Here is a 23,146-nt window from a genome sequence, read left to right as displayed (position 1 = left end):
TCATTTGAGTAAGAAAATACAGTAGTACTTTTACATTTTGTTAATTCATCCTTGTTGTTTAAGAATAAAATAATTGTCCTGTTCTCTCAGGCAAAAAACTGCAGCTTGAAAGGAAATGAAGTAGCCTCCTGTTTCTAACAGGCTATAGCCTAGGACACCAAGTGGCATATATTTTTTGAGACTTGTTTTCCCTTTACTTTCTACAGCTGACTCCTGAGTTTTCACAACGCTTGAACAATAAGATTCGAGAGCTTCTTCAGCAAATGGAGAGAGGCCTGAAGTCAGCAGACCCTCGGGATAGCACTGTTTACACTGGCTGGGCAGGTATGAAGTGCTGACTGGGAGCTGGCACAAGCATAGGAAAGGAGAGCTGCCTGGCTGAATGGTACACCCTTAAGTGCTTCTTGCATCTGCATAGAAGTAATTGCTTCTGGGAAGAATGCTGTGCTCTCAGCCTAACGTGGTATCTTCTGGATCTTTAACAGTGTCCAGAATTTAGAGCAGAGTAAGCATATTCCTAGAATTCATGCCTGACACAAATTTGGATGGCTTTCATACTTGGGTGAAAAGTTGATGTTCAGTGTTACATAGTTAATTCAGAAACGGAATTTCACTGAGAAGAGTTGGGAAGATTCCCAAAATGCAGTGCATGAAACAGGAGAATTTACCCATGGAAAATAAAACATGTCCAAAATTGTCTTTTTTTTTTTCTTTTTAAGTTACCATGTAACAGGTGTCCATAAAGGAACTCGGGGTAGAGTATAGATTCCATGAACTAATCCTCCAATATAGTCATTGCTCATTGATGAACATTCTCTGTGTTGCTGGTCATTGAGAGGCTGAGAAAGTTTGGGAGGAAACTGTACATAGATGTCAAAAAAGTAAGAAAGAGGGAAACCAAAGAAGGAAAGTTGAACTAGCTTACAAATGCAGAGAGCAGGAAGACAGCTTTCTAATCTTGAAGGAAACACAGCTTGGAGACTTAGTGTTTCCCAGTTATTCTGAAAAGCAGATAAGGAGGAATAGGTTTTTAGCTTAAGGAGTTTGGATTTTATTTTAAGGCAATGGGGCTTATCATAAAAATGCAGGTTCTTAGGCCTCACGGCAAGATTCTGCTTCAGTAGTCTTGAGCAGGACCCAGGAATCTGCAGTTTACAAGCCTCCATGGTCCTGATGCAGATGGTGATGGTCTTTCTCAAAGCATACGTTGAGAGCTTTTCTAGGAGAGGAATTTACTGTTAATAATAGCAGTCTCTTAGTAATCCTCTCTTATGGAAAGTGATTCTCTTCCTTCTCCTGAGTACGGGAAGGCGGAAAAAAAATCAATAAAATTTTAATCTCTCAGGGACATTTAAGGTCAGTATTTTATAAAACAAAAGGAGTGGTCTAGATAGTGTTATTGTTAGTTGCTCAGTTGTGTCTGACTCTTTGAGACCCCACAGACTGTAGCCTGCCAGGCTCCTCTGTCCTTGGGATTTTCTAGGCAAGAATACTGGAGGGATTGCCATTCCCTTCTCCAGAGGATCTTCCCAAACCAGAGGTCGAACCCCGGTCTCCTGCATTGCAGGCAGATTCTTTACTATCTGAGCTACATGTGGACCCTCCCTTTTATAGTATAATGTTATAATTTTTGTGGATTAAAAGCTTAACACAAAAAATGTTAAGATGAGAATAAAATGAAAGTGTTTTGTTTCAAGAGAGACATTATAGCAACAGCTGTCATTTATTGATTAGCTATACTGTGTTCCAGGTGTGCAGTCATTGGTAAATGAATCTTATTGATTAGTATTACTCTTCTTTATTTAAAACTATGAGGATTTGAACAGAACAGGACAACTGAGACAGATGGCTGGATTTCATTACATAACTGATTGTTAAAAGAATGACATAAATCTGTAACTCACCTTCAGGTGAGCTTATATTATATATCATAAGGTACCTTACTTTAGGAACAAAAGAAGTGATTGATTTCAAGTTTGAATTGATCATTTGACAACATAAGGAAAATCTTCACTATTGGCAGAGCTGGTTGAGAATCAAAGTTAAAATTTCCTTGGAAATAGAAAAAGGAAAAAGTTACTCCAAAGTAGAATGCAAGTTTGTTTAAAATTTTTCTGGCAATATCGAGTTTTTGGCATCATTTTATTTGAATTGCCTGTGTCTTTCAACTCTTTTATCCTTCAGTATCTATGATATTGCTGTCTCCTGAAAGCAGGGGCAAATTGGCATAGTAAGCAGTTAAGGATTTCTTCAGTTGCTGGTTATTTTATGATATAGCATAAAGTTTTCTAGATAAATTTGATAATGGCTTTCAAGGCAAGGTTCCTAATGCCTCCTGATCAAGCACTGTTATAAAGCCGTTGTTTCCACATAGAATGGATTGTCTCCTCCAGTGTTTTCCTAAGTAAAATGCTTTCCTATGCAAATGTTCCATCTGAACAAAAAATTTGTTGGGGAGAAACTAAAGCTGATTCAACCACAGAATATCGTTAATATCATATTATGTCTTATCAAGTATCATCTATTCATAACTGCAATTTTATTAGCAAAAATACATTCATGACCATCTTAACACAATAAAAACACTTTGTGTTCTGTCTCAAAGCAGTGTTTGCATAATAATGAGTGGCTTTGTATGTTACTTTTGTGCCTCATTATCTTTCAAAAAGTAACTCTTTTGAGGAAAAGAGAATTATATATTTTTAACTTTGTTCACCAAATTTAGGGTCATATTTCTATTTATTTGCAAATATTATTATTTGCTCTTGTTATTAATTTTTCCAAAATAACATTCCTTTGGGAAACACTAATAGAAATTTTTTTAAACTTTATTTCCTTCTTTAGCATTCACATCTGTTAAATATTTATTATCATATACAGTGAAACTCTTTTAATATAATATGTAGTTTATTTGAGAAACTATGATTGTAATATGATTGTTACAATTAGAACCTTAAATTTCTATCTTATTTTGTTAAGCTTCATTCCCCAGAAGAAATACGGTCTAATTTCTGTGCTGATTTGGATAGGATTGTTTTTGGAATAGGATTGGGTTCAGTTTCATATACCCAAAATAATCAAAATTACAGTGGCTCAAACATGATAAAAAATTTTTTTTTACTCTGATGTAAAAGAAGAGTCATTGCTTTGCTGACAAAGGTCTGTATAGTCAAAGCTATGGTTTTTCCAGTAGTCAAGTGTGGATGTGAGAGTTGCACTGTAAAGAAAGCTGAGTGCCAAAGAATTGATGCTTTTGAGCTGTGATGCTGGAGAAGACTCTTGAGAGTCCCTTGAACAGCAAGTAGATCAAACCAATCAATCCTAAAGGAATTCAACCCTGAATATTCATTGAAAGGACTGATGCTGAAGCTCCAATACTTTGGCCACCTAATACGAAGAGCCAACTCATTGGAAAAGACCCTGATTCTGGGAAAGATGGAGGGCAAGAGGAGAAGAGGGAAGCAAAGGTTGAGATGGTTAGATAGCATCACTGACTCAATGGACATGAGTTTGTGCAAACTCAGGAAGATAGTGAAGGACAGGGAAGCCTGGCATGCTGCAGTCTATGGGGTAGCAGAGTCAGACACAACTTAACAACTGAACAAAACAAAACAGATGTAAAAGAAAGCCAGAGGGAAGTGGTCCAGAGGTACGGTGATGGCCTCAGGATGTCAAAAGGAACCCAGGCTCATTTCTTTCTCCATCGTCCCTCAGCCAGTCCTTTGGCATGGCCCTTTTCTGGATTTCAGAGAATCAGACATCACTTAGCGACTCAGCAATAGCTACAACATCCCTCAGCACTAGCTTCTCTCCCTTGACCAAATAGCAACTGAATATCCAGCCATTATATCGGCTTTTCAAGGCTGCAGGGAGGAAAAAGGCAAAGAAAAAATGCATTTCTTTCCTTTAAAATAAGACTTCCAGGAAGTCCTACTCAGCATTTCAATTCTACATTCTTTGCATTGGGTAGAACATAGTCACATGGTCATACCCCTTAACAACGAAGGATGGTGAATGTAGTCTAAACTGGGGTCTGTTACTGAAGGAAAGAGGAACGTGGATTTAGGGTAAGACCTAGCAATCTCTGCTATAAGTTCTGTACAACATGAAAAAGGATCCTTTTTTGTTCCTATGTTTGCACAAGGCATGTAGACAGTAAGCCACAATATTTCTATCTGCAAAAGGCTCTCTAACCTGGCTGTCTAATTTGGGAGAATTTTTATAAGGATAAATTTATCATTAACATGAGTTTGAGTAAGCTCTGAGGGTTGGCAATGGACAGGGAAGCCTGGCATGCTGCAGTCCATGGGGTCACAAAGAGTCCGACTCTTTCTCAGACTGAACTTCTGAACTGAACTGAACTGAACTGATAAATGTTTGAAATATGCCAAGCAATATTTTGCCTACTCTATTTCTAGGGAGATTAATATTTTAATTTTGATGGAAAATTTCTTACTCACTTTTAAGTTCCTTAATTTCTATAAGTAATAGTCTTTTCATAAAGCCTGCCATAGAAAGTATTCTAGAAATGCCAAATCATAAATTGTGTTTCTAGAGCCAGTGTAACTTAAACTTAGAAATGGGGCTACATCAGGTTATAAACACTGTGAAACATTAGTGGTTTCTCAGCCTGAGTAGACAGCTCTCTGCCTCCCCTTTCCGCTTCCTCTCAAAGTCTCACTGGCTGTCACAGGGTTATAAAGTCCTTAATTTGTTTGTAACATTTATCAATCCACAGTATACCCTGTAGTCATGTATCTCTGTTTCTGGCTCATGACTCCAAAGAAAACCACAGGGCTAGGCTGCCCAGCTTCATGATACTTCATTCATGGTATGCCTAGATTTGTCTCAGTTGTTCAGCTTGATCTTGAAAGAGTTTCAGTGAAGGGAAAAAGCACCCATATGTTTTTAATGTTACATATGAACTTAAAACTGAAAAACGGGATTCACATCATTTTTTAATTTTCCAACAAAAATTGAGACTAATAGTGATAGGTTACTTTTCTGCTAGAGTACCTCTGTGTATTGTATGTGCTTTAGAAAACACGATACTGCTTTACTGGTAAGGGTGACATATACAAGTTTAAATTGACACTCAAAAGAAGCAGATCATTGCTTTAGAAAGTATTTAACATAGACTTTACAAACTGTTTTACAACTAAAATTATCTTGACTTTCATTTTTAAATAAAAGCAGAGGATATAATATGGTGATGCGAGTGATTAACATGAAGTTTTAATAGGATTCAGATATCATCTCTGAAGCCTTTATTTATACCTGTGGGTTGTCATAGTACAGTTTTACAAGCTGTATTCTTTGGCGTTTATCTTTTTTTATATACCACAGAGAGGTAATATGCTTTGATCCTTAAGTAGGAAAGAAAGAATAATTTTAAAATCCCATAACTATCTCTTATTGGCAAATGAAGCAATTTTTACCACAAATCCCTCTGGTCTCTGTTTTGCTTATTCAGGAATGAAGTGTTGTGAATAATCAGGTTTTTCAGTCAGTAATTGAGAGTTAACACATTACTACTATACATTAATGTTCAAAACACAATTCAATACTTTAATAATAAAACACATTGATTGAATGAATTTTGGCTCCTAAAGGAATGAGGATCATCAGTATGCAATTTCATGATTATCTGACTGTGGAAAGATAAGAGGAAAAATTAAAATTTGACTCTTGTTAATAAAATGCTAATAGGATTTACATTTGAATGACAGGAGCTAGTGTGTGTATGTGCATGTATGCCAGTCACTAATGTTATATGCCAGGCTCCATGCAAGTGCTTTGCATTAAATAACGCACCTACATCTCAAAACAACTCCATGGCATGCATCCTATTCATACCCTGATTTTGAGGATGAGGAAACTGAATCAAAGCGAGGCTGAGTACCTTGTTCAAGGCTACACAGCTAGTTAGTGACAAAGACAGAGCCCTGCTCTTTAGTCCCTGAGAATGTGTGTGTGTGTGGCGGTCGGGGGGTGGGGGGCTGGTTGAAGTTTACTCTCCACTCCTACATTTGGGTTTACTCCATACATTTGATAGGTAAAAAACTGAAGAAGACCAACACATAAGCTATGAGATGAAGTAATGTGAACCATACCAACTTTTTAGAAATGGCTAATGACTAGTCAATTATAAGTGTTTTAGAAAAAATCAGAATAAGCCCTGCAAAAACATGACAAGAATTTGGAAAGATTGAGGGAATCATGGCTTGTTAGAAAGGCAAGAATAACTACTATTAAAATGTCTGCAGGAAAACGTTATTTGAGACTGGACATAGAGTAAAAAACCCTAGAAAGATTTTATGGGCATTTGCAGCTAGAAAAGTGTAATCTTCGGCTTTGTTCCTTAGAACGTTCTTCCCCTTTCTAATCCTAAATTAATATATTCAGAGCGTGGCTTCAGGATAGAAAATTAACTGGGCCAAAACAGAAGCTTTTCCTTATAATTGCTTGTGTTTGAAAAGGCTTGTTGAGGATCCTCTTGTGTAAAACATTACCCATAGTCTGAAAGCAATCAGTAGCTCTTGCAACTGTTAATAAGCGATGTTTGAAATGAACAGCCTCAGTTCTTTTCACTGAAATCCTCCTCTGTAAAATCGAATACACTGAAGTGTAGTGTGCATCATGATATTGATGTATAACATACACCAGCAGTAAGCATTGAGTTGTTCATTTTTAGCTTTATTCCTTTCCCGGTAGAATTTCAAGAGTTCTTTGCTATACACTCCCAGCTTGGGAGGCAAGGGAAGCCATTTAGATCTTTAGGTGCCCCGTTAAGAACCTTTCAGTGTGCCCATGCACACAGCAGACAGTATAGAAAAATAGCAGGCATGGAAACCCCTTAAGATCAAATCTGAAGTCCAGCTATTAAATGATGGTAGGTGATGCCCCTGCCAGTGACTGAACCCATGCCACCTGCAGTGGAATCATGGGATCCTAACCACTGGACCGCCAGGAAATTCCTATACTAGTAAATGTACTTAATCACAAATTGAGATTGTTTTCAAAGGTTTTTTTTCAGAGATAACTCCAGATCAAAGACCCAGCAAGGGTTAACCTATTTCTGTTCGGTAGCTTGTTTTTTGAACTATCCTGAAGCAGTAACAGAAGACAAGGTATCAATAACTTTTAAGTAAATTATGGTTAAATGAGGTAAGTTAAAATTCATCTAATAACTTGCTCGCATTTAAAAAATGAATAGGGACTTCCTTGACAGTGGGCTTCCCATGTGTCTCAGTGGTGAAGAATCTACCTGCAACTGCAGGAGATGCAGGAGACATGGGTTCAGTCCCTGGGTCAGGACGATCCCCTGGAGAGGGAAATGGCAACCCACTGCAGTATTCTTGCCTGGGAAACCCCATGGACAGGGGAACCTGGTGGGCTACAGTCCATAGGGTCCCAAAGAGTCATACAGGACTGAGCATGTACACACACAGGTGGTGTCCAGGGATCTGTGGGGACTCACCAGAGGACATGACTCTCCCTGCCATCTGGGTTCTGCTCCAAGTAGATTTGTTCTAGGAGGGAGAAGATTGTAAAGTGCTTTATAAAATGGAAAACATGAAGCACTGGTGAGGTACTGTTATTGTAAAGGATTAAGTGAGCAGATTGTTAGAAATTGGCATTTAGTAGGAAAGATTGCTTCCCTTGCAGATAACTAAGTAAGAAAAGTAAACCCAAGGGATGGCTGATCTCAACTAGTGTCTTAAAGAGGGAATGAGGAAAAGTGCTAGCCCTCATTTAATTTCATTTTTTCCCACTCTTAACTATGATAATTCCCAAGGGAAATAATGATCTACTCACACTCAAAAGATACACACAGGACTCTAGCAGCTTTAGTTCTAAAAGACATGACCCAATGTTCTATACCGACTCGCAAAGTTAATGAGGCTAAGATTGGCATATATTTCCTCTTTTCAAGTATTAGATAACATTTTAAATAAGAGGATGTGCAGCATAATCCCTAGAGTAATATTAACTCACACTCTAAATGCAAGTTATTAAAGTGTTTCAAGATGCTGTTCCTCTGATCTGCCGGATTTATAGCCTCTGAGCTACAGTTTTAGCACGTGGGTTTTAGTTTCTGCTGATGCCAGATATTTGAAAGAAATTGCTCTGGCCAGGTGTCTTTTCTTTGCAATTTGATATTCTTCTAACTAGCTCTTCATCAGAGCCAGCATTTCAGTGTCTAATTTGAGCCTTGACCAAGTGTCCTTCACCATCATGAGAGGCATCTGTGCCTCCCACCCAGCACTGTCAGGACAAATGGAAGGAATCAGTGGCGTGGCTCTCCACTGGGTCTGTGAGGGCCCTTCACAGTGATCACTAGATAGATGAATGCACCATGAATGTTGCCTGCTTTCTTTTTGCCTACAGTTTGTAAGGTGCTGATGTCATTGTGCTGTCAGCGATCTTATTAATAAATGGCTGACACACAGGCTTGAAACAGCTGTAGGGTTTAGATATCACCAGTGTGCTTGAGTGAAGCACAGAGTAGGATGTAAGTGTTTGTAGGTAGATCAGAAGAACTGACAGCAGGTAAAGAAAGAGACATATATCTAAGCATTTGATTTTTATCCACAATACCAGGTGGCATGTCTTGTCAATTTCATTCCGTTAACTTTAGCGGTTAACACAATGCCAGGGTCATAGTTGGTGCTTAATAAATGTTTGTTGAATGAATGAATGGATGAGTGAAAGGGAAATAACCTGTCTTTTACTACTCTAGTTACCATCTGTGCAAACTAAAAACAATAACAAAACTAGGCACAATGGGGAAAGAGTGAGAATCCAACTCATTTCATGTCTCAAGGATGTAAAAGAGTTAATCACATCCCATTCCCTTCAACCTCTGATGCAATTAAGAAGTGAACTCAGCAATGAGACAGGGCTCATACATAATATTCACTTTATACTTGGCAGAGTTGGATAAAGAGCATATCGTTTAGACCTGGACATAAAGTGGGCTTCCTCCTTCTTGCCCCCAATTTAAACTTACCTGCTCTCATGTGCATGCATGCTCAGTTGTGTCCAATTCTTTGCGACCCAGTGGACTGTAGCCCACCTAGCTCCTCTGACCAAGGGATTCTCCAGGCAAGAATACTGGAGTGTGTGCCATTTCCTGCTCCAGAGGAGCTTCCTGACCCAGGGATCAAAACCCAAGTCACCCGCATCTCCTGCATTGTCACGTGGATTCTTTACCACCATGCCAGCTGAGAACTCCCTAGACTTAAAGAGCCTCTGGACAGCCAAAGAGTGGATAACAACATGAAAACAGGATTGAGGAGAAGAAAGACGTCCTGATGCGGGGAAGATTTTGCTAACCCTCCTCAGAGGAGCCAGTGAGAGAGGAGAGAGGCAGGAGATAGGAGGAGGAAGAAGAATATGGTTGCCTCTGTATTTTCTGTCCCTTTAGATCAGGCATCAGTGATGAGACAAAGCAACTCATTCAGCACTCAGAATCACAGACTAATGGGGTTTGGGCATTTATTGAGTAGTTACTGGGTGCTGGAGACTGTTGTACTGATCAGAATGATTTACAATAGCTATGGAGTAGCTGGGCTTCCCAGATGGTGCTAGTGTTAAAGAACCTGCCTGCCACTGCAGGAGATGTAAGAGACACAGGTTCGATCCCTGAGTCTGGAAGATCCCCTGGAGGAGGCATAGCAACCCACTCTAGTATTCTTACATGGAGAATCCCATGGACAGAGGAGCCTGGCAAGCTATAGTCCATGGGGTCACAAAGAGCTGGACACGACTGAAGCAACTTAGCACGCGCACACACACACATATATGGAGTAGCTACTGTTATTTCCATTTAATATGTAAAAATGCTCAGGCACAGAGAGGTTTAGTAAGTGGGGTAAGATCACACAGCTAGGAAGTAGCATAGATAGGCTTCAATATCAAGCAGTGATTCATGAACCTGAATTAAGTTACTCTTAATAACTATTGTGTTAAAGGATTTATCACCTATTAAGGTAGTCTAAGGCCTACTGGGTGGCTCAAACGGTAAAGAATCTTCCTGCAATGTGGGAGACCCAAATTCTATCCCCGGATCAGGAAGACCCCCTGGAGAAGGGAATGGCAACCCACTCCAGTATTCTGCCTGGAGAATCCCGTGGATAGAGGAGCCTAGTGGGCTACAGTGCATGGGGTCACTAAGAGTCGGACACAACTGAGCGACTAACATTTTCACTTTTCATGGTAGTCTGAATAACAGAATAGGAGCACTTCCTAATTTGACAGTTAGGAAGCAGTACACTGCAGGGCACTGAGGGAAGGAAGGAGGAAAGTATAATATCCCCCTTTTTAAAAATTTTAATCCCTTTTCCTCTTTAGCTCTGGAAATAGATAATGGAGAAAAGAAGACACCTCTTCAGTGTGCTCATTTGCCTTTTTTTATTTGCAATTCCACCTCTTCATTTGGGTCAGTATTTTGAAATTAAGGATTTAAAGTCACAGCTAGTTTCCTCCTCAGGTTACCTGTATTAAAAGTACTGGAGTATTTGGAAAGCCGGCACTACACCCAGCTTTAACCTGAAGATAGGCTGGATGTACTAGTCAGTGCAGTGTTCACATCCAGGCTTTGCGGAGAATAACTTCAGGGACTGGGAGCCCTGCACTAAAGACACTGTCATTTTGTTGAAGAAATGGAAACACACACGCTCAAAACACACGCAAGGTTAAGATAATTATTAAAAATAATGCATTTGAAAATACCAGCCTGCTTAGAAAGCAGGTGATCATACTATATGGGGTTATTTAGAGAAAACTTTCATTTCTCATATTTCCATTAATTTGAATGAAAAAAAAATTCACGAGCTTTAAAAATTTCAACTAGGGAACAGTTCGTTTGAAACTTAGGGTGAAGCAACCCATCCCCCCTCCTTTAGGAAGTTCTTGTCTCGGTATCACTCAAAGCTATTAAGACCCATTCTTGGGTGTTTACTGAACATCTCCAGTGGTTGCAGCAGTATCCATAATCTGAACATGATTTTTCCCACCAGAGTATACATGAAGAAGAGTACCAGAGTATACATGAAGAAGTGTCTTCAAAAGTACCTAATCTATAAGGAAATAACTCGCAGAACTGAAGTACCATGGCAGAGGTTTTTATATCAGTGTAGGCTGGTTGTAAAATAAATGAATAATGTTAAGGAATAATCTCAAATGCATAATTACAGAGAAGTGCTTTGAGAGCTTCATACATCTGTGGAGATTTTTATCATCTCCATAGCCATTTGAGATGCATCAAGGTCTTGATTGGTCAAGATGAATACGACTAATGATCCCTCAGAAATTCAAAGGCTTCCTATTAATTACCTCTCAACAGCTGGCTATATTTATAGTACTGCTGGGGATAAGTAGCTGAGTAAGGAAATTGCAGATTTAGAAGTGTCCCTAAACAATTCACCCTCCCTTGCCAGAGTTGTAGCTACAGAAGGAAACAGAATAGAAAAAAATCTGGTGCAGAGCATCTATACTGAAAGCCATGATGGATTCCTTTACAGCAAAGTTTTTATTTGTTTTTTGTCTTTCAAGTAAATTAGTTTTCAACAGTTTAAAGCCAAGAGATTCCTGGGATGATCTGTGAGCAGTGCCAGACGTACTGAACTTTTTATATAAAGAAAGACATCTGTCCCTAATCAGTAATGTCCTTGAACCTTTCTGCAGTGATGAATCTGTTTCTTTGCTGTCCATTCAGCAGCCACTAGCCATATGTTAATTACTCTAGCCATATGTTAATTACATTTCCAAGTGTTGGAAATGTGGCCAGTGTGACCGGAAAACTGAATTTTAAATTTGTTCATTTTAACCAACTGAGGTTTCTGTAGATACTTATGGCTGCAGTCTGTCATAGTGAACACTGTAGTTTTGAGCCACCAGACAGATTCCACAAGTTATTAGATCAAAGTAATAGATATCTGGGTTTCTACTTGCCTCTGAGATCACAGGAGATATGTAGGTTCTTTTTTTCTATTTTCTGGAGGACATTTGTCCAACCTCTCTTCCCTAAACTCAGACCCATGCATCCTGCTGCCTACTTGATATCTCCACTGAGATGTCTAATGAACATCTCAGAACTGACCTGTCCAAGATTTGGCTTCCTCTTTCTGCCACTTCCCCACCAGGCCCTGTGTCAGACACTTCTAGTGTTCATTCATATCTGGTTGTCCCTCTCCTTCTTGGTTTCCAGGAGGGTTAGACCTCTCAGCTTCTTTCTAGTTAGGTGAGACCACCTCTTCTGGTCCAGGGGCTGCACATGGAAGCAGTATGCAATTGCTGGCATGATGCCCTGCAGTACCCTTCATGTTATGTATGTCCCTAGTGAAGTCCTATATTTCAGTCCCACCTTGCAGAACCTAGACTAACACGTATAGCTAAATATATCTTTGAAAAATACTGTTTTTGAATACTCCTTCACATAAATTGATAATAGATTAGCATTAAATCTATATTTCTGTGTCTAGTTTTTAACAATTTGAACCCCCAAGGAGTCCAGTCTTACTAGCCAAGTCATCCCCTAGTCCTCTTGTCCACGTGGATTTGCTTAGATGATTCCACATGCTGGGAGCACTCTCTGCATTTGCCTTGTGTCAAACTTATCACAAATGAAGCTTCCCTTTCAGTCCACACTCTGCCCATACCTACTTCCTGATGATAATTTTTTATCTCTGGGGTAGAAGAGGGTACTGTGTCCACCTATCTGTTCCTTCTCCATCAAGTCAGCGTCCGAGGCTATGAATAACTACAGAATTAACATGGGATTTCTAAAACAATTACTGACTTACCATGCTTGATTCTAAAGGATACTTTATTGATTCATATTTACTGATATTACTTAAATGTGTCTGATTTTACTTGTAAACTAGAGATGGCAACCCAATAACAACTTTCCTGTACCCTTTGGGAAATAAAGACACCATCCAGAGTAGGAATGGTCTCTTGTTCCTGAAGAAAAGTACTCATTGCTTAACAGAATTAGAATATTATCCCCAATACTTCTTATAAAGTCACCTTTAATGACTTGAAGATTAATGGGAAAATAATGGATTAGATTTTGCTTTACTAATAATCTCAGTGTATAGTTTCATGTGGATTATTTTCTCTTTTAAAATAGGTCAGTATGTTTCCTAACCAGATAGTCAAAGTAAGACCAAAAAGCATTAGCTTTCATATTTTAGTGACAGTGGTTATCATGGAGTGGACCAACTAAAATAATAGAAGAATATTTTAACTTGAAGTTTATATCAATGAAAACTTCATCCAGATTCATAAAAGGTGGGGCAGTCTTTCCTTTTTCTTAAAAACATAATTCTAAAGTCTAAAACAATCTGGAGCATATTTTTACAATTAACTGCAAACAAATTTTAAATCTCATTTCAGTTGTTTTGGGTCTAGAATTTTCTTCTAGAAAATTCTACCTTTTCGTGAAAGGGTAGAAAAAGGAAGGAAATCTTGAATATTCTACCATTTGCTTACCAAACAGTAGAGAAGGACATTTTATCTGCTGCTCAAATTTGAACCCAAGGATATTCTTGATTATGTAACATATTCTGTGATTGATGAAAACATTAAAAAGTTTAAACTCCATATATCATCCTTCATTGAACCTCATGACCAGTTCTGATGGGTGTTATCCTAGAAACCACTAAAAAACATTTCTTCTCATTAAATGTCCGTTAGGAATTGGAATCATATTTGGGGCTGAGTTTATGAAAGGATACAGCTGTAGTCTTCCCTCTTAAGTGGCCCTCCCCTCGAGGCATTTGCCATCTCAGAGGATGGCACCATCGCCCATCCAGCCATTGAAGTTAGGGAGTCATCTTGATCTTTCCCTCTCAGTCATTCCCCCGCAGGTTCTGTTGACTTGTACCTTCCAGACAGGTATCTTTCCCATTCAGTCTCGCTTCATCTCTACTACAGCTACTCTGCCTCTCATTTGTACTCCTCACCGATCCTAATTGCTCCTCCTGCATCCACTGTTCATATATTCTTTTCCAAATCTTACAGTGCAATTGCAGTGAAATTTTTTTTTATAAAATATTTTTTAATTTATTTATTTTTAACTGAAGGATAATTGCTTAATAGTATTACATTGGTTTCTACCAAACATCAACATGCATCAGCCATAGGTTTACCCATGTCCTTCCCACTTGAACATCCTTCCCACCTCCCTCTGCAGCGAAATATTAAAAACACAAATTTAGTTGTGCTCTTAAATAGTGCTTTTCAAATAAAACCGCAAATCCTTAACTGGTTTACAAGACCCTATGTGGTCTACCTTCTGCCTACCTCCTGAGCTTTGAAGAGAGCTGTGTTCTTTAGGATTAGGCTTGCTTGCATAAGGGGAACACACCTAAAATAACAGTGGCTTTAACACAACAGAATTTCTGTCTTGTGTAGGATAGTCATGGTGTGGCACCTTCACAGTCCTCTGGGTTCTAAACTTCTTTGATCTTGATATGTTACCATCCTCATCACAGAACTACCACTTCATGGTCTAATATGGTTGCCTAGGTACACCATCACCTCTACATTCCAACCAGGAAAAAAGAAACAGCAGGTCTGCTCCCTTCAAGAACATTTTCTGAAGTTACCCCTGTTATTTCCACTTGTCTCATTGGTCAGAACTTACCCATGCACACGTTCTTACCCATACTATTCTGGGTAACCGTGTGCCTAGCTAAAATCCAAGGCATTATTGTTTACAGAAAAGGGAGATAAATTTCGGGGTTCCATTTAGCTGTCTCTGTTGCAAGAGTTAAATCCTCATTTTCTGGAGTGAAAGGTGAATCAGAAGTATTTGATGAAGAAAAATCAAGAGAAAGCACATAGCATATTATTGGAAATATGGAGGCAGATACTACAGGAGATAACTAAAATTATTGAAAGTGGTTGCTTCTGGGAGGCAGGAATAGAAGTAGGCCAAGAGACTGCCAATGTATATTAAGCGTTGCAGTACTGTTTGACTTTTTCCATGAAGAACACGTTTATTTTGATTTAAGAATTCCATTTGAAAAGAGAGTTTAAAAGCCTGGATTGAGGCCAGGGTTGTGAGGAAATGTAAGGACTCGATGAGTTTACCCTGAGAGCGTTGAGGTTGTATCTTTTATTTCCCACCTTGCCATATCAGTCAGCCTTCAGTTTTATGCAAAGATGATGTTGTATACATGACTACTGTCAAAGGTTAGAAGATCATAAGAATCAAGTTCAAGATGTTTGGTCACAGACAGTTCCCTCATTTTTTCTATTATTAGGCTCCCTGGGGTATAAAATATTGATGAGACATTGAATATCTTTGACTCAATGCATCTTGCCTTATTTTCCTGACCTAGACGGATTTATGCTTCCCTGGTAACTCAGATGGTAAAGAATCTGCCTGTAATGTAGGAGATCTCGTTCGATCCTTGGGTCAGGGACGATCCCCTGAAGAAGGAAATAGCAGCCCACTCCAGTATTCTTTCCTGGAGAATTCCCATGGACAGAGGAGCCTGGTGAGCTACAGTCCATGGTGACACGACTGATGACTACCACACACACACAGACTGATTTATAATAAGCTTGCCCAGGTAGATTTTTCTAATTGGCAGTAGCACTCCTTACTCGAAACCCTTTTGACCTTGAGTGTCTCATAGCAGGGAAGAAGGTAGGTGGTGTAAACTACAAACCTAACAGAAGATTGCTTAATCAAAATATATGGAATCAGAGGCCCAGAATGAAAACACAGAAATAGAACCTGAAGCTGTGGAAAGCTAATTTTCTGCTGATCAAAAAGAAATTTTAAAAATTTTCCATCTAAGTGAAGTATCATGAGACTTGTAAATGATTACGTTTTTTCACGAGAAATGCATCAGACTTTAAAATTGCACACACCTTTAATGAGCTTTGTTTGTTAAATGTTCAGTCCAAAAGGAATTGTTGATAATGAAAGACAAAGGTCTGAAAAGGAAAACAATCATTGGGCTTGTATTTAATCACTTTTCATTTTCTCGGATCTCAGTCATGTCATTATCTGGCTTTGGTGCCTGCATAACTTAATTAGGGGAGTTCAGGCAGTGATGGGAATAGGAGGGCAAAATCAAAGAGTAACAGTTTAAACAGATTGTGCAGATGCCTGGTGTGGATGGAGATGAAGCCTATTAAGAACCTAATTCTAGAAGAAGCTCTTGACGTTGATCATTTGTGAAAAGGAGAATTTTTTTTTCTAACCCATATGCATGGTTTTGTACACTTATGTCTACAAACCTTAAGTATTGGTACGTCTGATCAGCAGCTTGTGGAATTACTAACACCAGGCCACTTTGAAAGAGCAGACAAGGTTATTAACTTTGGCAGGAAATGAAAATTTGCCCTTAATGTACATGCGAAATTGAATTGTCTGTAGCACAAAGCTTTGGAGGTTACCCATGCAAAATGAGAAAACTATCTAAATTTAAAATTATCCTCAGTACAGCGAAAAGTAATTTTGCAGACCGCATTTTTACAGCCCCAAAATCCATGAAGAGATTGGCTCTATTAATTTAGATTTAAACAGAGGCCCTGTATCATCTAAAAATGGTAAATGAGATGGAAAATGTACTTTAAGGGAAGAAATAAGTTTCTGGAAATGCTGCAGGCAGGCAGGCTCTCTACCCCACCTCTCTGAGTCTGCCCTGAGACCAGTCGGCTTCCGAGAAAACGCTCTATCTACTGTGACAGGCATTTGGAATGAGGACATGCACATAAGGCCTCAGTTACATATAGCAGCCTTCAAGAGCAGGATAAGAAGCAAATCAAAGCCCAAAGCAAAAGTTATTGGCAGCTTTTCTAGTATAGTTACTAAAGTGGCTGGGTCTTAAACAGGGTTAAAAAAAAATTTGAGAAACTGAATTTATTTTCTTAGATCTCAAAAAACTTAATAGTTTTCATATAATCCCTGCCTGGAATGGTACTGGGATGGAGGATTTGGTTATTACTCTACCTACCTTCTCATGCAAAAAATGATCTTGTATACAAAGAAAAATTGAGTTTTTCATTCCCCAGTCTTTGAATTTTTTCAGCTCATAAGAACAAACATTTCTTGTTTATTATTAAGGAAATTATTATTTGTAAAATAGATAGGTGATGATTGACTATACCAAAAATTGGTGACGTATAATTTTTACTATCAAAAACAATACGTCAGGGGCTTCCCTGGTGACTCAGTGTTAAAGAATCCACCTGCCAAAGCAGGAGACACAAGGTTCAACCCTGATCCGGAAAGATCCCACATGCCATGGGGCAACTAAGCCCATGCACCACAGCTCTTGAGCCTGTGCTCCAAAGCCCGGGAGCCACAGCTACTGAGCCCAGGTGCCGCAGCTGCTGAAACTCAAGCGCCCTGAAGTCCATGCTCCACAGCACAAGACGCCACCACCATAAGAAGCCGGTGCACTGCAGCTAGAGAGCAGCCCCCGCTCGCCGCAGCTGGAGAAAGCCCCATGCGGCAGTGAATAAATAAATAAAATGGGGACTCTCAAAAGAAAAAACGAACACAGTAGCTGGAGTGTAACAAGGGTTCATAGTAAACTTGGGTTGAGAGTTCTTAGAGTTCCTATTTTAATTTTGAATTGATGAGGAAACTGAGAAAACGTGAGTATTTTCCTCCTGCTCTTAGAGCTGCTTAGTAAGAAAGCTGAGTCTAGAACTAAGGTCATCTGAATTTCCAGATAATTTATATACTTGCTGTTAGCTTATCAAAAATCAACACTGCTGAGTAGACGATACCCCAGAATAATACGGTCAGCTGCTCTTTCCTTATCTGTACATGATCTTCTGTTTGCTTTTCAGGTATTGCTGTGCTTTACTTACACCTCTATGATGTGTTCGGGGACCCCACCTACCTACAGATGGCACATGGCTACGTAAAGCAAAGCCTGAACTCTTTGAGCAAGCATTCCATCACCTTCCTCTGCGGGGACGGGGGACCACTGGCAGTGGCTGCTGTGGTGCATCACAAAATGCACAATGAGAAGCAGGCGGAAGAGTGCATCACCCGGTAATCCTGTTTCTTTTTGAGAATAACTGTCTAGACATTTTGCCATAACTCTGTGTGTGTTAGCAGAAGAACGTTTTATTGCATTTACTTTTCTCTCAGCAGTAAATCTTACTGCTGTCATTTGATCAATTCTCAAATTATTCCCGAGTTGTAGTTAAGAAACAACCGTTGTAATCCTTATTTATTGCAAGATGTAATGACACTGACATGTTCGAGATCAAACGTCAGTTCCTTACCATAAATGAGATCAAAAGCCTAGTCATGTGATTACTAGTCCAGGGTGCTGTCCAGGATCAGGAACTGGAAGAAATGTGGTGCATGTGCTCTAGTGGGCTGAGAGAGGCCTCCCAAGGGATCACAGAGCCAAAATGGCTCTTCTTTCAGAAATAATGACTTGCAAATCCAGTTTCATTTTAGTATAAATCAGGGCAGCCCTGAGAAGCTTGTGAATCATGAAGAATTATGAAACTTTTATACCAACAAATTACAGTTTTTGCTTTAGCAAAGTTTATTGAACACTTTCAGAATTCTGCTAAGAAATCTGTCTGCCATGCAACTCCGCATGCTGTACTGTTAAAGTGAAAGTCGCTCAGTCATGTCTGACTCTTTGAGACCACATGGACTATAGTCCATAGAATTCTCCAGGCCAGAATACTAGCGTGGATAGCCTTTCCCTTCTCTAGGGGATCTTCCGAACCCAGGGATCGAACCCAGGTCTCCCGCATTGCAGGCAGATTCTTTACCAGCTGAGCCACCAGGGAAGCCCAAGAATACTGGCGTCGGTAGCCTATCCCTTCTCCAGGAGTCTTCCCAACCCAGGAATCGAACCAGGGTCTCCTGCATTGCAGGCAGATGCTTTACCAGCTGAGCTACCAGGGAAGCCCAAGGCTCCCCCCTAAATATTCTAACACACAGTTCAGTTCAGTTCAGTCACTCAGTCGTATCCAGCTCTTTGCAACCCCATGAATTGCAGCACGCCAGGCCTCCCTGTTCATCACCAACTCCCAGAGTTCACTCAGACTAACGTCCATCGAGTCAGTGATGCCATCTAGCCATCTCATCCTCTGTCGTCCCCTTCTCCTACTGCCCCCAATCCCTCCCAGCATCAGAGTCTTTTCCAATGAGTCAGGTCTTCGCATGAGGTGGCCAAAGTACTGGAGTTTCAGCTTCAGCATCATTCCTTCCAAAGAAATCCCAGGGATCTCCTTCAGAATGGACTGGTTGGATCTCCTTGCAGTCCAAGGGACTCTCAAGAGTCTTCTCCAACACCACAGTTCAAAAGCATCAATTCTTCAGCACTCAGCCTTCTTCACAGTCCAACTCTCACATCCATACATGACCACTGGAAAAACCATAGCCTTGACTAGATGGATCTCTGCTTTTGAATATGCTGTCTAGGTTGGTCTTAACTTTCCTTCCAAGAAGTAAGCGTCTTTTAATTTCGTGGCTGCAGCCACCATCTGCAGTGGTTTTGGAGCCCCCCAAAATTGAGTCTGACACTGTTTCCACTGTTTCCCATCTATTTCCCATGAAGTGATGGGACCGGATGCCATGATCTTCGTTTTCTGAATGTTGAGCTTAAAGCCAACTTTTTCACCCTCCACTTTCACTTTCATCAAGAGGTTTTTTAGTTCCTCTTCACTTCCTGCCATAAGGGTGGTGTTATCTGCATATCTGAGGTTATTGATATTTCTCCCGGCAATCTTGATTCCAGCTTGTGCTTCTTCCAGCCCAGCGTTTCTCATGATGTACTCTGCATATAAGTTAAATAAGCAGGGTGACAATATACAGCCTTGACATACTCCTTTTCCTATTTGGAACCAGTCTGTTGTTCCATGTCCAGTTCTAACTGTTCCTTCCTGACCTGCATACAGGTTTCTCAAGAGGCAGGTTAGGTGGTCTGATATTCCCATTTCTTTCAGAATTTTCCACAGTTTATTGTGAAAAATAACACACAGAGAGTTGCAATTCCAGCAAAGGTTTTTGTTTTGTTTTGTTTTGTTTTGTTGTTTCACAGACCTGACTTTTCAGAGCAGTTTTCAGTTCACAGCAAAACTGAGAGGAAGGTACAGAAACTTCCCGTACATCCTCTGCTCTGTACATGCATAGCACCACCGCACCCCCCACCATTATCAACATCCTCCACAGAGCACACTAGCTGCAGCTGATGAACCTGTGTTGACACATCATACACCCAAAGGCTGTAGTTTACTCTTGGCTTTGTACATTTTATGGGATTGGATAAGTGTATAATGACATGTATACACCATTACAGTATCATGCAGAGTAGTTTCACTGCCCTTCAAATCCTCTGTGCTGTGCTTATTAATCTCTCCTCCCTTCTTCCTATTGTTCTTTTTACCATCTCCATGGTTTTGCCTTTTCCAGAATGTCATAGAGTTGGATTCGTATAGTATATAGCATTTTCAAATTGGCTCCTTTCATTAATAGTATGTATTTAGAGTTCTCCATGTCTGTTCATGGCTTGATAGCTCTTATTTGTAGCACTGAATAATATTCCATTGTCTAAAGGTACCATAGTTTATGTACTCATTCACCTATTGAAGAACACTTTCGTTTCTTTCAAGTTTTACCAACTATAAACAAAGCTGTGAAAAACATCCATATTCAGGTTTTTGCGTGAACATATGTTTCCAGCTCTTTGCGTAAAATACCGAGGATCATAATTGCTGGATTGTATGATAAGACTATGTTTCATTTTGGAAAAAACTTAAACTGTCTTCCAGAGTGGCTGTACCATTTTGCATTCCCACCATCTTTGTCAGTATTTGGTGTTGTCAGTGTTCCAGATTTTGGCCATTTTAATAGATGTATATTGGTATCTCACTGTCTTAATTTGTATTCCTGTGATGACATATGTTGAGGGGCATCTTTTCATATACTTATATGCCATTTTTTTTTAATTTTAAATTAGAGGTTAATTACTTTACAGTATTGTAGTTGTTTTGCCAAATTACTGTTAGAATAGCATTAGTATTTCTGGTTTTATTTGCTGAGGATCCCTCTGCTTTAGAGGTTCACAAGAAAGTCTCATTCAATAAATCACTCTTAAGTTTCATAAAAATAAATTGTAGTAGCCTTAAAAACCCAGCAATGGCCATAGGACTGGAAAAGGTCAGTTTTTATTGCAGTCCCCAAAAAAACCAATGCCAAATAATGCTCAAACTACCGCACAATTGCACTCATCTCACACGCTAGCAAAGTAATGCTCAAAATTCTCCAACCCAGGCTTCAACAGTATGTGAACCATGAACTTCCAGATGTTCAAGCTGGATTTAGAAAAGGCAGAGAAACCAGAGATCAAATTTGCCAATGTCCGTTGGATCATCGAAAAAGCAAGAGAGTTGTAGAAAAACATCTATTTCTTCTTTATTGACTATGCCAAAGCCTTTGACTGTGTGGATCACAACAAACTGTGGAAAATTCTTAGAGAGATGGAAATACCAGAGCACCCGACCTGCCTCCTGAGAAATCTATATGCAGGTCAAGAAGCAACAGTTAGAGTTGGACATGAAACAACAAACTGGTTTCAAATCAGAAAGGAGTACGTCAAGGCTGTATATTGTCAGCCTGCTTATTTAACTTGTATGCAGAGAACATCATGAGAAATGCTGGGCTGGAAGAAGCACACGCTGGAATCAGATTGCCAGGAGAAATATCAATAACCTCAGATATGCAGATAACACCACCCTTATGGCAGACAGCAAAGAAGAGTTAAAGAGCCTCTTGAAGAAAGTGAAAGAGGAGAGTGAAGAAGTTGGCTGAAAACTCAACATTCAGAAAACTAAGATCATGGCATCTGGTCCCATCACTTCATGGCAAATAGATGGGAAAACAATGGAAACAGTGACAGACTTTATTTTGGGGGGCTCCAAAATCACTGAAGTCAGTGACTGCAGCCATGAAATTAAAAGACGCCTGCTCCTTGGAAGAAAAGTTATGACCAACCTAGACAGCATATTAAAAAGTAGAGACATTGCTTTGCCAACAAAGGTCCGTCTAGTCAAGGCTATGGTTTTTCCAGTAGTCATGTATGGATGTGAGAGTTGGACTATAAGGAAAACTGAGTGCTGAAGAATTGATGCTTTTGAACTGTGGTGCTGGAAAAGACTCTTGCGAGTCCCTTGGACTACAAGGAGATCCAACCAGTCCATCCTAAAGGAAATCAGTCCTAAATACTCATTGGAAGGACTGATGCTGAAGGTGAAGCCCCAATACTTTGGCCACCTGATGCAAAGAACTGACTCATTAGAAAAGACCCTGATGCTGGGAAAGATTGAAGGCAGGAGGAAAAGGGGACGACAGAGGTTGAGATGGTTTGATGGTATCACCAACTCGGTGGACGTGAGTTTGAGTAACCTCCAGGAGTTGGTGATATACAGGGAGGCCTGGTGTGCTGCAGTCCATGAGGTCGCAGAGTCGGACACGACTAAGCAACTAAACTGAACTGAACTTATATTCTACATATAATGCCAGCCTCTCAAAATATGTACACCCAAATAGTAATAGTTTCATAAGTGACAAATGTTATTAGGTATTAAATGAAAACAAGATTTGTGTATTCAGATGCAGTGTGGAAATACTAATTAAAATTACATGCGTGCTTTTACCGGCTGCTCAGAGTCTTCAGTAGCTTTTAAACTCATGGGAAACTCAGGTGACTCTAGGGAGCAGAATTTGCCATACTTGTCTCAGGCAATGTCAGGACATCTTAGGGTCTATTGTTCTAAGAAACACTCTTTGGGGAAGAATACCATGTATTAATATTGGATTATTATAAAACACTTAGAATAAAATTTCTTTTTTCCTGATACTTTGATATTAAAAGTGTTATTTATATCATTTTTTGTTTTATGACATTTCAGCAATATTTTATTTATAGACTTAAGGTTAAAAATATAGAATGCAGGTGTATGATAGGAAAATACCTCTTTTGGGCCTCAGGTTTGATTTTTTAGATTCCTGAAGTTCATGGCAGACCAAAAAGAAACAGAATTATTTATAAATTACTTTCACATCTCCTCCCTTTTAAGGGAAAAATTTCAGTCTTTTCAGTTTAACTTCAGGAAATACAAAATTACTTGATAA

At 39.5% G+C, this 23,146-nt stretch overlaps 1 protein-coding gene and 1 non-coding gene across 2 annotated transcripts in view; one reads left to right on the top strand and one right to left on the bottom strand.

The window, feature by feature from the left end:
* Window positions 1-23,146, top strand: part of LANCL1 (LanC like glutathione S-transferase 1) — a 46,882-nt gene that overhangs the window by 3,713 nt on the left and 20,023 nt on the right. The window contains exons 3-4 of the mRNA XM_052660002.1: window positions 207-324; window positions 17,830-18,037. Coding sequence (XP_052515962.1) covers window positions 207-324; window positions 17,830-18,037 — 326 coding nt within the window. The remainder of the gene's footprint in view (window positions 1-206; window positions 325-17,829; window positions 18,038-23,146) is intronic.
* Window positions 18,845-18,916, bottom strand: TRNAC-GCA (transfer RNA cysteine (anticodon GCA)). Its single transcript has one exon. It is a non-coding gene; the product is annotated as a tRNA-Cys (tRNA).

Source organism: Budorcas taxicolor, chromosome 2 (assembly GCF_023091745.1).
Source record: "Budorcas taxicolor isolate Tak-1 chromosome 2, Takin1.1, whole genome shotgun sequence".
NCBI lineage: Eukaryota > Metazoa > Chordata > Mammalia > Artiodactyla > Bovidae > Budorcas > Budorcas taxicolor.
Note: the sequence above shows the minus strand (reverse complement) of the source record. Positions and strands in the feature narration are given on the sequence as shown.